Raw genomic sequence first — 12,877 nt, 5'->3', positions numbered from 1 at the left:
AAATACTATTTTCTCAGATTAAATCTGAAGCGACATATTCACTCTTCCAATGCAGAGAAATAATCGTTGAACAAGTTGACAAAAGTAACTTATTTATGATACTAAATTGTATCTCCACTCACCAATTAATTATGCACTATTCAAATTGGAAAGCATGCTTCATCACTCAAATGGATCTGAAGACTTCAACTAACTCTCTATTCTGATAACTAAAACCTTACCCCTTTAATAAAAGGCAAAGGCAAGAAGATCAGGAATAAAATCTTTCCAGATCACCAATAAGGGCTTCCCTGACCAACTTGCCCAACCTCCTCTCCCTACTAGAATGTGAATTCTGAAAGATACGGTACATATCACTCAATAATCTACTCTCCCATATTTCCTACATATCATTCATTAATCTAATACTCCCATAGTATCTTTCAATGTGCTTCAAACATGGATCATGTTCCATACATGAGTGTGGAATGCAATGAGCTGACAGAACTGTGTCTCAGAGAAATAAAAATATATAGTGTAGTCATCCTACTTACGGTTCAGGTTCTGCAGTAACAACAGGCATATCTCTTCTCAGTAAAAATCGGTTCTCAGGCACTGGAGGAATCTCTTCTGGGCGGACCACAGGTTTTTCCCTTTTAGCACTGGAATCAACTGACCTTTTTTCATTGGTATCACTCCTCTCAGAGTGACTTTGAACAAACCAAGTCGCTGATTAAAATGTATAATGTTTGCATTTCATAATAAAAGCACATAAAATTAGACACTGAAACAACAGCATAATTAATGATAGCTTACAAGTCTCACTCAAAAGAGTTACATGATTTTCACAAAGAGAAAATATATCAACCCAGTGAAAAACCCAAAGACTAGAATTTTGATAGGAAAATTGGTAAATGATCCTAACTTTTTTATTTTAAGAGTTCCAGGTCAGGCATTGTGGCTCACACCTGTAATCCCAGTACTTTAGGGGTCTTAGGTGGGAGGATTGCTTGAGGCCAGGAATCAGAGACCAGCCTGTTCAACATAGTGGAAGACCCTGTCTCTACGAAAAATTTAAAAATTAGCCAGACATAGTGGTACACGCCTGTAGTCCTAGCTACTCAGGAGGCTGATGCAGAAAGATCTCTTGAGCCCAGGAGGTGGAGGATGCAGTGAGCTATAATTGTGCCACTGTATTCCAGCCTAGGTAACAGAGCAAGACCCTATCTCTTAAATTAAAAAAAAAGAAAAAAAGAAAAAGGCCACGGGCGGTGGCTCACGCCTGTAATCCCAGCACTTTGGGAGGCCGAGGCAGGCAGATCACAAGGTCAGGAGATCGAGACCATCCTGGCTAACACAGTGAAACTCCATCTCTACTAAAAATACAAAAATTAGCCGGGCATGGTGGCAGGCGCCTGTAGTCCCAGCTACTTGGGAGGCTGAGGCAGGAGAATGGCGTGAACCCGGGAGGCAGAGCTTGCGGTGAGCCGAGATCGTACCACTGCGCTCCATCCAGCCTGGGCAACAGAGCGAGACTCCGTCTCAAAAAAAAAAAAAAAGAATTCTTAGGACTATTTTGACCTGAAAACTGAAAACACACAAATCTTGGAGATGAAATGCCTATGCTACCTACTCCTAGATTTGCCAGATTTCAATTTAGATAAAGTTTAAAAAATGCTATCCTTTTTCAGTAACAGGTAATAAAATTGAGTTTATAGAATTATACATACTTTTCCCATTCCAGAGAGTTTGTTTTTAGGTAAGAGTACATTGGTGTTTTACACATACCCTTTTGGATTCATTACATGTTTATTCCTTGGTTCTTCTGAACTGCTTGCTTCCTTTCGCCTCTTTTTAGAACGTTTAACTTTTGGCCTCCTCTTATGTTTCCTCCTTCTGCTTCTCTCATGTTCAATTTCACTTTCTGAAGATGATTCTGAAGAGGAAGAGGAATTGGAAGAGGAATCCGAGTCTTCTGAATGAGTTGGTTTCTTCCTTTTTTTCTCAAAAACTTTTAAGAAACATTAATAAAAACATTAGTACTAAACTTCAGTGCCTACCTTTCAGAGTAAAAAATGTGTTTACTGAATATCATAAAATATGCTTTACATACAGCAAACAAAAAATTAAGTATAGACAGCTTTTTTCAAGTTTATAATAAAATTACTGGCAAGATTGTAAGGAAATAACTCCCTTGTCTTTATGAAGCCTATATTCTGGTTGGGTCAAATAACAAGAAATAGGACTGGTGCAGCAACTCGTATCTGTAATCCCAGCACTGTGGGAGGCCAAGGTGAGCAAATCACTTGAGGTCAGGAGTTCTAGACCAGCCTGGCCAACATGGTGAAACCACGTCTCTACTAAAAATAACAAAAATTAGCCAGGCATGGTGGTGCATGCCTATAATCCCAGCTACTCCAGAGGCTGAGGCAGGAGAATCACTTGAACCCAGGAGGTGGAGGTTGCAGTGAGCCGAGACAGTGCCACTGCACTCCAGCCTGGGCAACAGAGCAAGACTCTTGTCTCAAAAAAAAAAAGAATTGCATAATATGACAAATGATAAGTGCTAAGACAGAAAAACAAAGCAGTGTAAAGGGAATAGAAAGATTAGGGTAGTTTAACACAACATTTGAACAGAGACTTAAAGGAGCAAGGGACGGTGTCATGCAGATATCTTAACGAAGGCTGTTCCGGACAAAGAGAATAGGCAGCACAAAGAACGTGAATGGTTGGCATGTCTGAAAAAAGGTCAATGTGCCTGGAAGGCATTGAATTAAGGGAAGAGTTTAAAGAGACAGCAGACAGCTGGACCAGCCAGGGCCTTAGAGACCACCGTAAAGACTTCTGCTTTGGATGATTGAAGAAGGGAGTCCTCGGAGGGTTCTGTGCAGGCGTGACATGAATGCAAACTATGGTTCAAAGGGATCACTCTGTTTGCTGTTAAGAACACACCATAGCGGGCCTAGGATATAAGCAATGAGACCACTTAGGAGGCTACTGCTGCTGACAAGAGATTATAGGACAGAGGCAAGGTAAACAGTTACAACGCTACGGCAATAATCCAGACACAAAATACTGGTGGTTTGGATCAGGCTGGTGGCAAGGGAAGTAAGAAAAAGTAAGATTTGACAAGATATACTAAAAGATTAAATGTGTAAGGTATGATTCAGAGGCACCAAGGGCTATTGCTATGCCACTAATTCCACTACTCAAATCTAGTTACAGTCTTCAACAATGCTGTACCTGTGGCTCAGCTTCATCTACTGTCAAAACAGTTCTTACCATCTTTTATTGATTTTGTGGCAAGTACTCCACAGTCAATAACTCGCACATCTGCATATGGTCTGCTTGCAGCATCGGTTTTCAGATTTTCAATTTGTTCGATTACTTCAAAACCAGAAATAACCAGTCCAAAGACGACATGCACCCTGTCATAATGCAAATTCAAGAAACAATTGGTTTGATGATAATTAAGCTATAAACAGTAATCAAGACAATTAACTGTAATCAATGATATGTCCACAGACCTGAAAATAAAACCAAACTGTCTGTTGTAGGAAGCAACTAGAATGGAATGAGAAATTGAAATCTGCTTCATAAAAGGAAACCATTATGCAAACTGGGCTTCGGTTTTCTGCCTTTAATACAATGGTTCTTAACCATTTTAGGGTAAAGATTCTGTAACATTCAGACTTCACTTGCACTTGGTACTTGGAAACTTTCCTTACAGGGACATCTCAAATTGTACTGCTTACTACCTGACCCATTTTGGAAAACAGAGAAAAAAAAAAAAGAATTATATTCCTGAGAAGGCCATCCCTGAGCACAGATTAACTCCTTCAGTGACATGAGAGCCATGGGGTTTCAAAACAACTATATTCTGTGATTCTAAAGAATAGTTTGGCTATGAGATTAAGCCAGCCATTAAGAGGGCTCCCTTGAGGGCTCAACCATGGTCCACTCTCTTTTTATGGCTGGCCACCCAAACACTTCCCCAATGTAGTAAGAATGTAACTCTTACCCATCCAGGTGTGGAGCAGGCTTTGTGGTACTATGTAATAAACACCAACATAAAGATGATGTCAAACACGATGTGTTCAGGTGAAGAGAGCAGAAAGGTTTAAACACAGCATGTAGAGAACAAAGAAGTAAAGATAAAAAGATAGGGGAAAAAGTTAAACATGATATACATCTAACCTTAAAAACCCCAAAACAGTAATAGTAGCCATTTTACTAATTAAAAAAACTCAAAATTATAATGAATTACAATCATCTCTATTAGATTATATATATGTATATATATGAAATCAGTTTGATTTGACTTATAGCCATAAATACACAGCATGAATACACATAAAAATTAAAGTTACTCTCAAATCCAAAACAACAAAACAAAACACTTTAAAAAAAAGCTCTCAAAATTTATCAGCATAATTAAATAAGAAAAGCACCTCTTATTTGCCCTATGGAAAGAAAGTGTGATTAACATTTGCCTCACACACTTAAATGTTTTCTTATTTGTTATTTCTCATACTGAGTCAGTGCACATTTTTAGGCAGGCAAGACAGAGGTAGGTCTTAGGAGTTCTCTTTCCAGAATTCCTGCCCATCTTTCTTCACCCAAGGTGAAGCTCTGACACAGCAACTCTGAAAATGCGATAGGGAGAAAAGCTTCAATCTGCCATCCCTTCTGACAGCAAAGTAATGATGGATAACATTACAGACATTTTAAATTTCCATGGCCCAGAAAACACCCAACTGGCTTCTTCTACAGTCACCAACTGTCAGACAGTCACTCTTGGGAAGCCTACAGGGTACATTTGGTTAAGATATTTTGAACCCAAGCTAGTTTTCCCATAGCATTTTCACAGATCTTCACATTATATGAATTGCAGTAGAAAAAATTCAAAAGCAGATAATTAGACTCAGAATTATATACCACAAGCATCTTGATTTATAAGAATGAGAAACAGATATATAAGAGATAGAAAATTTGAAAGAGAAAAATATCACTAGATGTCAGGCCATGTTAAAGCAGTCAACTGTACTAGAAGCTCCCACATAAATTTTTGTATTCATTTTAAGGCAATTTTAAGACATGTAAGTGAACAAAACCCAGTTTTTAACCTTCGTAACAATGCTAAAAATATTTATTGTACAAGGATTTGTAACGCTTATACTTACATTAAGAATATTCAGTTCTGTAAGAGCACTACAGAATTTAATTTAAAAAAATTAAAATGTCAACTTAAGAAGTTCCAGAATTTCAAAGAAAATATCAAGTTTTAAAAGCACAAATCTCAAATATTCCTTAGAAGATTGAAAAGTGGAAATTCACGCCAATGTAATTATAAAAATAAAAACAGCCAGCAAAAAGAAAACAAAACAAAAACTATCTAGTGAATTAATGAGCCACTAGTGTTTAAACCATTAAACTAGCATCCAGAAACCACCTTGGATGGTAACTTCAAGATAGAAATGTGCTTTAATTATAAAACTTTACCAAAGTACACTAAAGACAAGAAATTTGTAAGAAGCTAGTGATTCTATTATATGAAAGATGTAAAGGGTGCTTTTATTTTTATTTATTTTGAGATGGAGTCTCACTCTGTTGCCCAGGCTGGAGTGCGATGGTGCGATCTCAGCTCACTCCAACCTCTGCCTCCCAGATTCAAGTGATTCTCCTGCCTCAGCCTACTGAGTAGATGGGATTACAGGCATGCGCCACCAGGCCCGGCTAATTTCTGTATTTTTAGTAGGACGGGATTTCACCATGTTGGCCAGGCTGGTCTCAAACTCCTGACCTCAGGTGATCTGCCTGCCTCAGCCTCTCAAAGTGCTGGGATTATAGGCGTGAGCCACCACGCCCAGCCAAGAGTGCTTTTAAAAAAGTAAATTTTTCTACAATGTAAGGGGTCAGCACCAAATATGTAGAAGTAAAAACAATGTATGGTTTCCAGATTAGATACACTCCTTCTCCTTCCTTGATCCTTTCTCCCGTTAACTCACAGATCCTGTAGCATTGGGGAAAGCCTGCAAATTTTACTTAAAACATAAAGAGCCCAATTCAATTTGCCATCCTGGCTAACAGAAAGGCTGTAAAAACCACCTTATGGCAAACCTTTGGAGAAAATGGTGAAATAAAACATTCCAGAGTAACGTAGCGATGCAGCAACATACTACTTGAGATTCAATTTGAGGATGGAATAGCTATCTTTATGACATTCAAATTTAGTTTTTCGTTCAAATGAAAACTGCTAAGAATAGGCAAACTTGGTCCTTTATTGTAGTAGTGCAGAAAACAAATGAAGACAGGAATGACTCTTTCAAGGACAACTCAGCCTGCCCATGGTGCCTAAATCTGATGTGAATAATTTAAGTCCATTACTTGCATCTGCAACTCAAGATACAGAAATATGTTTGTACTTTAATTGGATTAAATTACATATTAAGAATACTAAAAATATTTAACAAAAAGAAGCCCTCTGGGGTTCTCAACCTACATTCCAGGAGTAGAAATCCCAATGTAAAGCAGGGTTACTGGCACTTGGCTAATACATGGATGAACAGAGGACATTAGCCAAAGAGGGTTACAAAAGGGCAGAGAGAACTAATATGCACAGTCCAGACTATTCAATTCTACTAAAAGAAGCAGAGAGTTCATCTCACTAACTCTTAATCTTTCAGAACTCTCAATGGAAAAAAAAATTACATTGATCTTAAAAGCAGCTGTTTAAAGAGTTGTGCAATGGTGACACATGCTCAGTAAGTTAAGGTCAGAGGCTATGAAAAATGTTTAAAATTTATGTATGCTTATGAAAACATACCTAAAAAAGAAAAAACCACAAAGAACATTTCAAATTATAAAGCCTTTCAATATTTATGCATTTCTATTTTCTCTTTTACTTAGAGACAGTGATTTTTCAGTTTCCCCGATCCCTGAATCTACTTTAAAAAACATGTGTACAAGGTATTTAAGCCTTATAAATCCTAGAAATTGACAGTGTCACTGCTACTCCAAAACCAATCTATAGTTTTATACCGTTATCAGATAAGCTTTTGCCCTTATACAGAAATGACTAATTCCACACTGAAATGAGAACTAAAACCATACTATAAACTATAACCCCACTCCCCCAACAGAAGATGTATAGGAACTTGGTGGAAACGAGCCACTGAAGTTAAAATACAGTTCCCAGGATTAAACATGAAAAATAAAACGCACTTGTTTTACATGTACTGCTGCTATATAGATAAAGCAGAAAGTTTTTTTTTTTTTTCTTAAAATGTTTCAAGGCACATAACAACAGAATTAAAGAGATAAAGGCAAAGAAAGAGAGAGAGCCTTAGAGTAATGAGACATTACCTTTGGAGCGCACGGTGTAACACTCTTTCTGTAAATTTTACACAAAAATGGCAAGAAATAAATTGTAATACACTTTTAAGACAAGACTGAATCTATGTTTTAATATCAATATAACTTTGAAATTAAATATTTTCAAGTTTTATGCAGAGCAAGAAAGCTTTTTTAAATGGAGGGCTCTAAATTTTCTTTCATATGGGATATTTACATAGAGATGAATTATGCTTAAGAAAAGCATTGTGGCTAAGTGGGAATCTATTTAGATCCTTAATATTGTAACACAGAGTGCCAATAATAGCTATTAACATATTACATTTCCTTTCACAAATCCCAGAAATTAGCTAAGACAATATTTTCTCAAAAGAGAATAGTGCATCTTGAATACATACATAGATATAAAAAATCTGAATGCCCAGGAGCAGTTACTACCAGTTGAAAGCAAAAATTTCATTAGAAAAAAGTGAGTTAAGATCATCCAAAACAAAATTTCAAGGAACTTTTAACTAACTCACATCAAACAGTTAAAGAATCTTCCATGCTTCTACATTTGAAACCTTTGTTTGGTGACATACCACAACAGACTACTTTCAGAAGTTAACGAGCAAATGTATGGACCCTAGTTACTGTTCAGCAACATTAGATGCACATTGAAGTTAAGTCACTGAACATAATAATAAAGTAGCATAACTAACTACAATTTCAGGGACCTTCTCAGAGAATAAAAAGGCAAGAGAGATGAAAGCGTAAGTGCAGTCAAATCTTAGCCACCATATCTTCTTTTCCTGTCTAATCTCTGATTTTCCCCAGTATGAAGAATTTTTTTCGGAGAACACACACTGACTAATTTTTATCTGTATTTAAACAAATAAATCTATTACTACTCAGATCAAAATACTATTATACCATGAACAAAATGCTTTATAAGAGTCTTGAATGTAATAAATCTTGAAATATTTAAAAATAAGCTTATCATAAAGGCATTGACAACATGAATAAGTGTCAAAAAAGAACATAATGTTTGAAATAATGTGGAGTTTTCAATGAATGCTGCAAAAAAACCCAAATAAGTGACTGTAGGTGTAGAGTAGTATGGAAGAGGGAAATAAAGATAACTTCTGTCCACTTTAGCTTTTAACATGGGATGCTTTCCCTTCAACTCCTGAAACTATCATGCTGCCAGGGAAGAGGCACCAAATTGTACAGAATGACAACACTTGTATAAGGGTAATGGAAACTAACCAAGCCACTTGACAACGCTCTACCCATGTGTTCCAAAAGGCACCAAAATAGAAGTGCTTTCTAAAAATCAGCACTAATGTTAAGGTAATACACACCAAACATTACTAGATAAAAAATTTCTTCCACATTGCTAGTACATAAGTTACATAAACATTAAGTTATTAAGCCTGGATGTTAGGGATGACACTTGATATTCAGAGAATTTGGTTTATGGCTAAGTTTCACAAACATCTTAGCTCATGAAAAAATCTGAAGTTAACATCTGAAGGTATTACCCCAAAAGAAAGGAAGGAAAAAGCTAGAACTTCTCAGGTTATTAACACTTACTAGCATTTCCTCTTACATAAATTTATGAATATGTGGGTAGAAAAAGCATTTCTACCCCGAATCTAATTTTATTACCCAAAATGTCAACATAGCTTTACAAACCCCTTAAAACCAACCACTCCTCTACTCTCTTTGCTCCACTACTTTGCAGTAATCAGCACTCCTCTCCCATTTAGGTACTTGCAAGTCAGATTCTTAAATGACATAAAACATATTCTAAAACTCCTTATGCCCCGCCCCCCCATTGCCCTATTTATGACTGCTAAAATGTAGCAAACATGTTTTGTTTAAAGTTCAAAGTTTGACTCTTCCTCATTATCTTTTCTTACATTGTTATAATTATTAATGACCACTGACAGTGGCCAGTGACAGGAACTGTTCTTGCAGGCTCTGCAGACCTACTCTACGGCTGTGCAGACTCATGATTTAACAGCAGCTGATGAAGAGACTTCTGTTGCTCTTGATTTAAGATGACCCCAATACTTTTTTAAGACATTTTTCAGACTAAAGAAAACTAGGCAATTATGACTATTTCCATTAGGCAAGACAATGTTTGCACACAAATCATTCCACACATTCAGAAACTTAGGACTACCCTACAAAACACCTTCTTCCTTTTACATCCATATTTTCATACCAATGTTTAAGAAAAACTAACTCAAGGTACATACAAAACTAAAATCAAGGTTTCCTGACAGCTATATTAGTGTCCTATGCCAAAAGTTACTTACTACAAAGCTATAAACTATTTACTTAATCTTTTTCATGACTATTTTATACAACATCTTTGTCTTTTTTATTAATGTATATAAAGACAATGTCAATTACAGTCAGAATTAATAAGCTATCACTAACAGCAAAAGGGGAAAGAATGTTTCCCCAAATGTCATTTTGTTTTCCAGCAAAATGCTTGATGCTTCTAATCCTTAACTAAAATAAATTCAGAGCAGAGTGGTTAATAAAATTTTGAGCTTAAATAAGCTTAAATTTATAGTAAAGGCATTAATAATATGAATAAGTGTGCAGGATTCTTTTTCTAGCTATCAGTTTCTTCCAGATTATAAGTAAAATTTCTATAACCTGGACTTTACATGCTTTTTCAAGAATTTAGCATAATCTACAGAATGAAAAGGTTGGACTAGATAATCTCTAAATCCCTTTCCATTCTATGACTCTATATAATTCTAGTTTTTATTGTGGTTTCTTCCTATTCTTTAACCTAAAAAATAAATAAGAATACAAAGGACAAAATAAATGCCAAATTAACCTGGTAGCTTTAGTCCCAAGTCTTTGAATTCCTTCAAAAACGTTCAAAATAAAACCACTGTTTCCTTAGTGATTCAAGGGGATAGTGCCATATACCACTTCTTCCACATTTCTTGAGCAGTACTATTCCAAAAAGAATCAAGTTTTCTTCTATATAGACCCCCAAGAGCAAAATCATTATAACAAATACAGTAGTAGAAATAAAGTTACTGTAAAAATTACAAATAGATTTATAGAAGAAAATCTGATTTTCATTATGTATATAATTGTTCCAGCCAAAGAAAGCAATATAAGCAGAATTATGTTGAATAAAAATGACACATGCCTAAGGAAGGGGGAGTTTTTAAATGTGTAAGTAATGAAGACAGTAGTTTATGCACAAAACACAAGAATCCTTGAGGGATGTTTTGCAAATACCCACACTAACAGCACCAAATCTACTCCTTAGGAATTGCAGAGTAACAGATTCGTAACAAAAACTACAAAAACAATTTTGCAATGATGTATTAAAAATCCTTATTGAGCTCATAAAGCAGGAACTATAAAGACAGTTCTTTTTATTTTACCACCATTCTTACACTATCCTTTCTTTTTCAGATTCCAGAACTGACACTCAAGGTGCCATATGAGGAGTTGTGGTAACAGGGTAAAAGGCAGGAGCCATCCTTTGGAAGCCATCAACAAGCTCTGTGACCATCAGAGCTATTATCTGTGATCATATACATAACCTGAAGACAGCGTATCATATTTTAATACTTTCAACTCCAAAAGGCTTCGGGCTTGTAAAAACATAGTTTCAAAGATTTTTCTTTCATCAGCCACCATCTCCATTTTTACCTATCCTTCCCATAAATGCAAGTATATGTTTTAGTTCTGAAACATGAAAGTTAATTTGATTTTATCCTGCAACTCTTGAGAATTGATCTTTCTAGCCAGCATAAAGAAAGTACACAGACACAAAAATCTTTAGAAAAAATACAGGAGGATTAAATAGTCAATTACTTCCAAGATTGCTTACTCTTTTGCAAAGGGACTGCAAACCCCTTTCTAGAAGGAAATTTCAAACTAAAAGTAAAAAATTTTCTTTCAATCAGAAGTTCACAGTGATTTCACTACCATCTAAAGTAAATTAACTTTGAAAATAAGTGTAAAAATTGTAATTGCAATTTATTGATTTAAAATTATTTGGCATTCCTCCTCAAAAATTGTAGTCCAATATAAAATTAGGCCATGTAGAAAACAGTAAAGGCCTTTACTAGATGTTCCTAGAAAATACGTAAGTACTAAATAAAATAAAAATAAGATGTTTTTGAAGGGAGAATTTCATATACTGAATTTTAATTAGTGTATGTTTAACGATAGCATTTTTAATGAGTTTTAACTCTAACATTTTATGAACAAGCTAATGTATATAACAATATCAAGAAGCTGCTGCTACTTGATAAATTTTAATTGTACTGATATAAAAAAGGAAATCTAAAAGAAACTTTAGAGCCCTCAAATGGTAGCTTCTTGACCAATGAATCATTATGTTTTTCATGTTCACAGTTCAGATAAGCTTAAAAATGGAAATGGGAAACCTCAACCAAAGGATAAACAATTTTTACATTAAGTTACTATTAAAAAGTCTTTCTGAAAATATTTCTTTCTGCTTTGTATTGGCTCTTAAGAAGGTTAAGAATAGAAAATCACTCTATTAAAGAAGAAGAATAACAAATAACCTATGGGATCAAAACAAGATAAGAGAACAACTGTTGTAGGTCTTTTACCTGTATAATTCTAAGCATAATCTTTTATCAGTTTTCCATTTTTAGGACATTCTTAGGAATAGAATGCCCCTTATCTGAACTTTATCAGATCATGTAGAAATATATTTTTCAGAAAAATTTAACATTTGAGTTTTATATGTCAGTAATATACTCCTTTAAAGACAGGGAAGCGCCATTCATATTCATTCAGAAAGATGACAAAGAAAATGTTTTCAATAAATCATTAATGAAATATTTCTCCAACATACATAGCACAACTGAGATTCACTTCCAATCAAAAACAATAACCCTCCTGCTGGACAGTTATCTTTCACATTTTATATGACAGAATTATGATAAAAATAGGTTTTGAAGCAGCTTTAGATAAGAATATAACTGAAAGTATGCCAAAGGATTTATTTAGAATTTTCAGATAAGAAAAAGATAAGTTTTTGATTGTGCAGTGCACATACATGTAAATATATTTGCTTTTTCAAAAGCAAATTTAGTATTCTTAAGTTTCCTGAGTGACAATCTCATAAATTTTGGTGGAAATGATAGCAACAATGGGTTATTTCAATTATGCATGGAGACCTCATAACATTTGAGTTTTCTAAAATGTGTGCTCAACAGCAGGTCACCTATCTCTACATAACATCAGAAAATAACAGTACCTCTCTCAAAATTGCCTCAAAGAGCAACAGTAAGAGAAAAAAACAACCATGCAATGGTTTACTCAAACTGCTTTCCCTGCTGAGGGGGTACAATAACTGAATCCACTACTATGAACAATTTTTACATGTTCATCAATAGTTTATGTTCCAATCTAGTTTTGGTAAGTGAGCACTCAAATTTAACAGGGGCTTAAATATGCCATCATCTTTTTTGAAGAGTAATAGAGTAATCTTTAAAAAGAGTAATCTTTTTTGAAGATGATGGCATATTTTGAAAACAAT

At 35.1% G+C, this 12,877-nt stretch overlaps 2 protein-coding genes across 7 annotated transcripts in view; one reads left to right on the top strand and one right to left on the bottom strand.

The window, feature by feature from the left end:
• The window catches only part of HHATL (hedgehog acyltransferase like), a 464,648-nt gene that overhangs the window by 67,764 nt on the left and 384,007 nt on the right, over positions 1–12,877 (top strand). The gene's annotated exons all lie outside the window — the stretch shown is intronic.
• Positions 1–12,877, bottom strand: part of NKTR (natural killer cell triggering receptor) — a 49,109-nt gene that overhangs the window by 14,160 nt on the left and 22,072 nt on the right. For 4 of the 5 annotated variants that reach the window (XM_050780341.1, XM_050780345.1, XM_050780343.1 and 1 more), the window contains 4 exons: positions 4,001–4,030; positions 3,262–3,407; positions 1,768–1,990; positions 534–689 (listed from right to left, as the gene is read on the bottom strand). In XM_050780341.1, coding sequence (XP_050636298.1) covers positions 534–689; positions 1,768–1,990; positions 3,262–3,407; positions 4,001–4,030 — 555 coding nt within the window. The remainder of the gene's footprint in view (positions 1–533; positions 690–1,767; positions 1,991–3,261; positions 3,408–4,000; positions 4,031–12,877) is intronic. The other variant, XM_050780342.1, reaches the window with a different exon arrangement.

This window comes from Macaca thibetana, chromosome 2 (assembly GCF_024542745.1).
Source record: "Macaca thibetana thibetana isolate TM-01 chromosome 2, ASM2454274v1, whole genome shotgun sequence".
Taxonomy (NCBI): Eukaryota; Metazoa; Chordata; class Mammalia; order Primates; family Cercopithecidae; genus Macaca; species Macaca thibetana.
The sequence above is the reverse complement of the archived record's forward strand: the minus strand, read 5'-3'. Positions and strand labels throughout refer to the sequence as shown.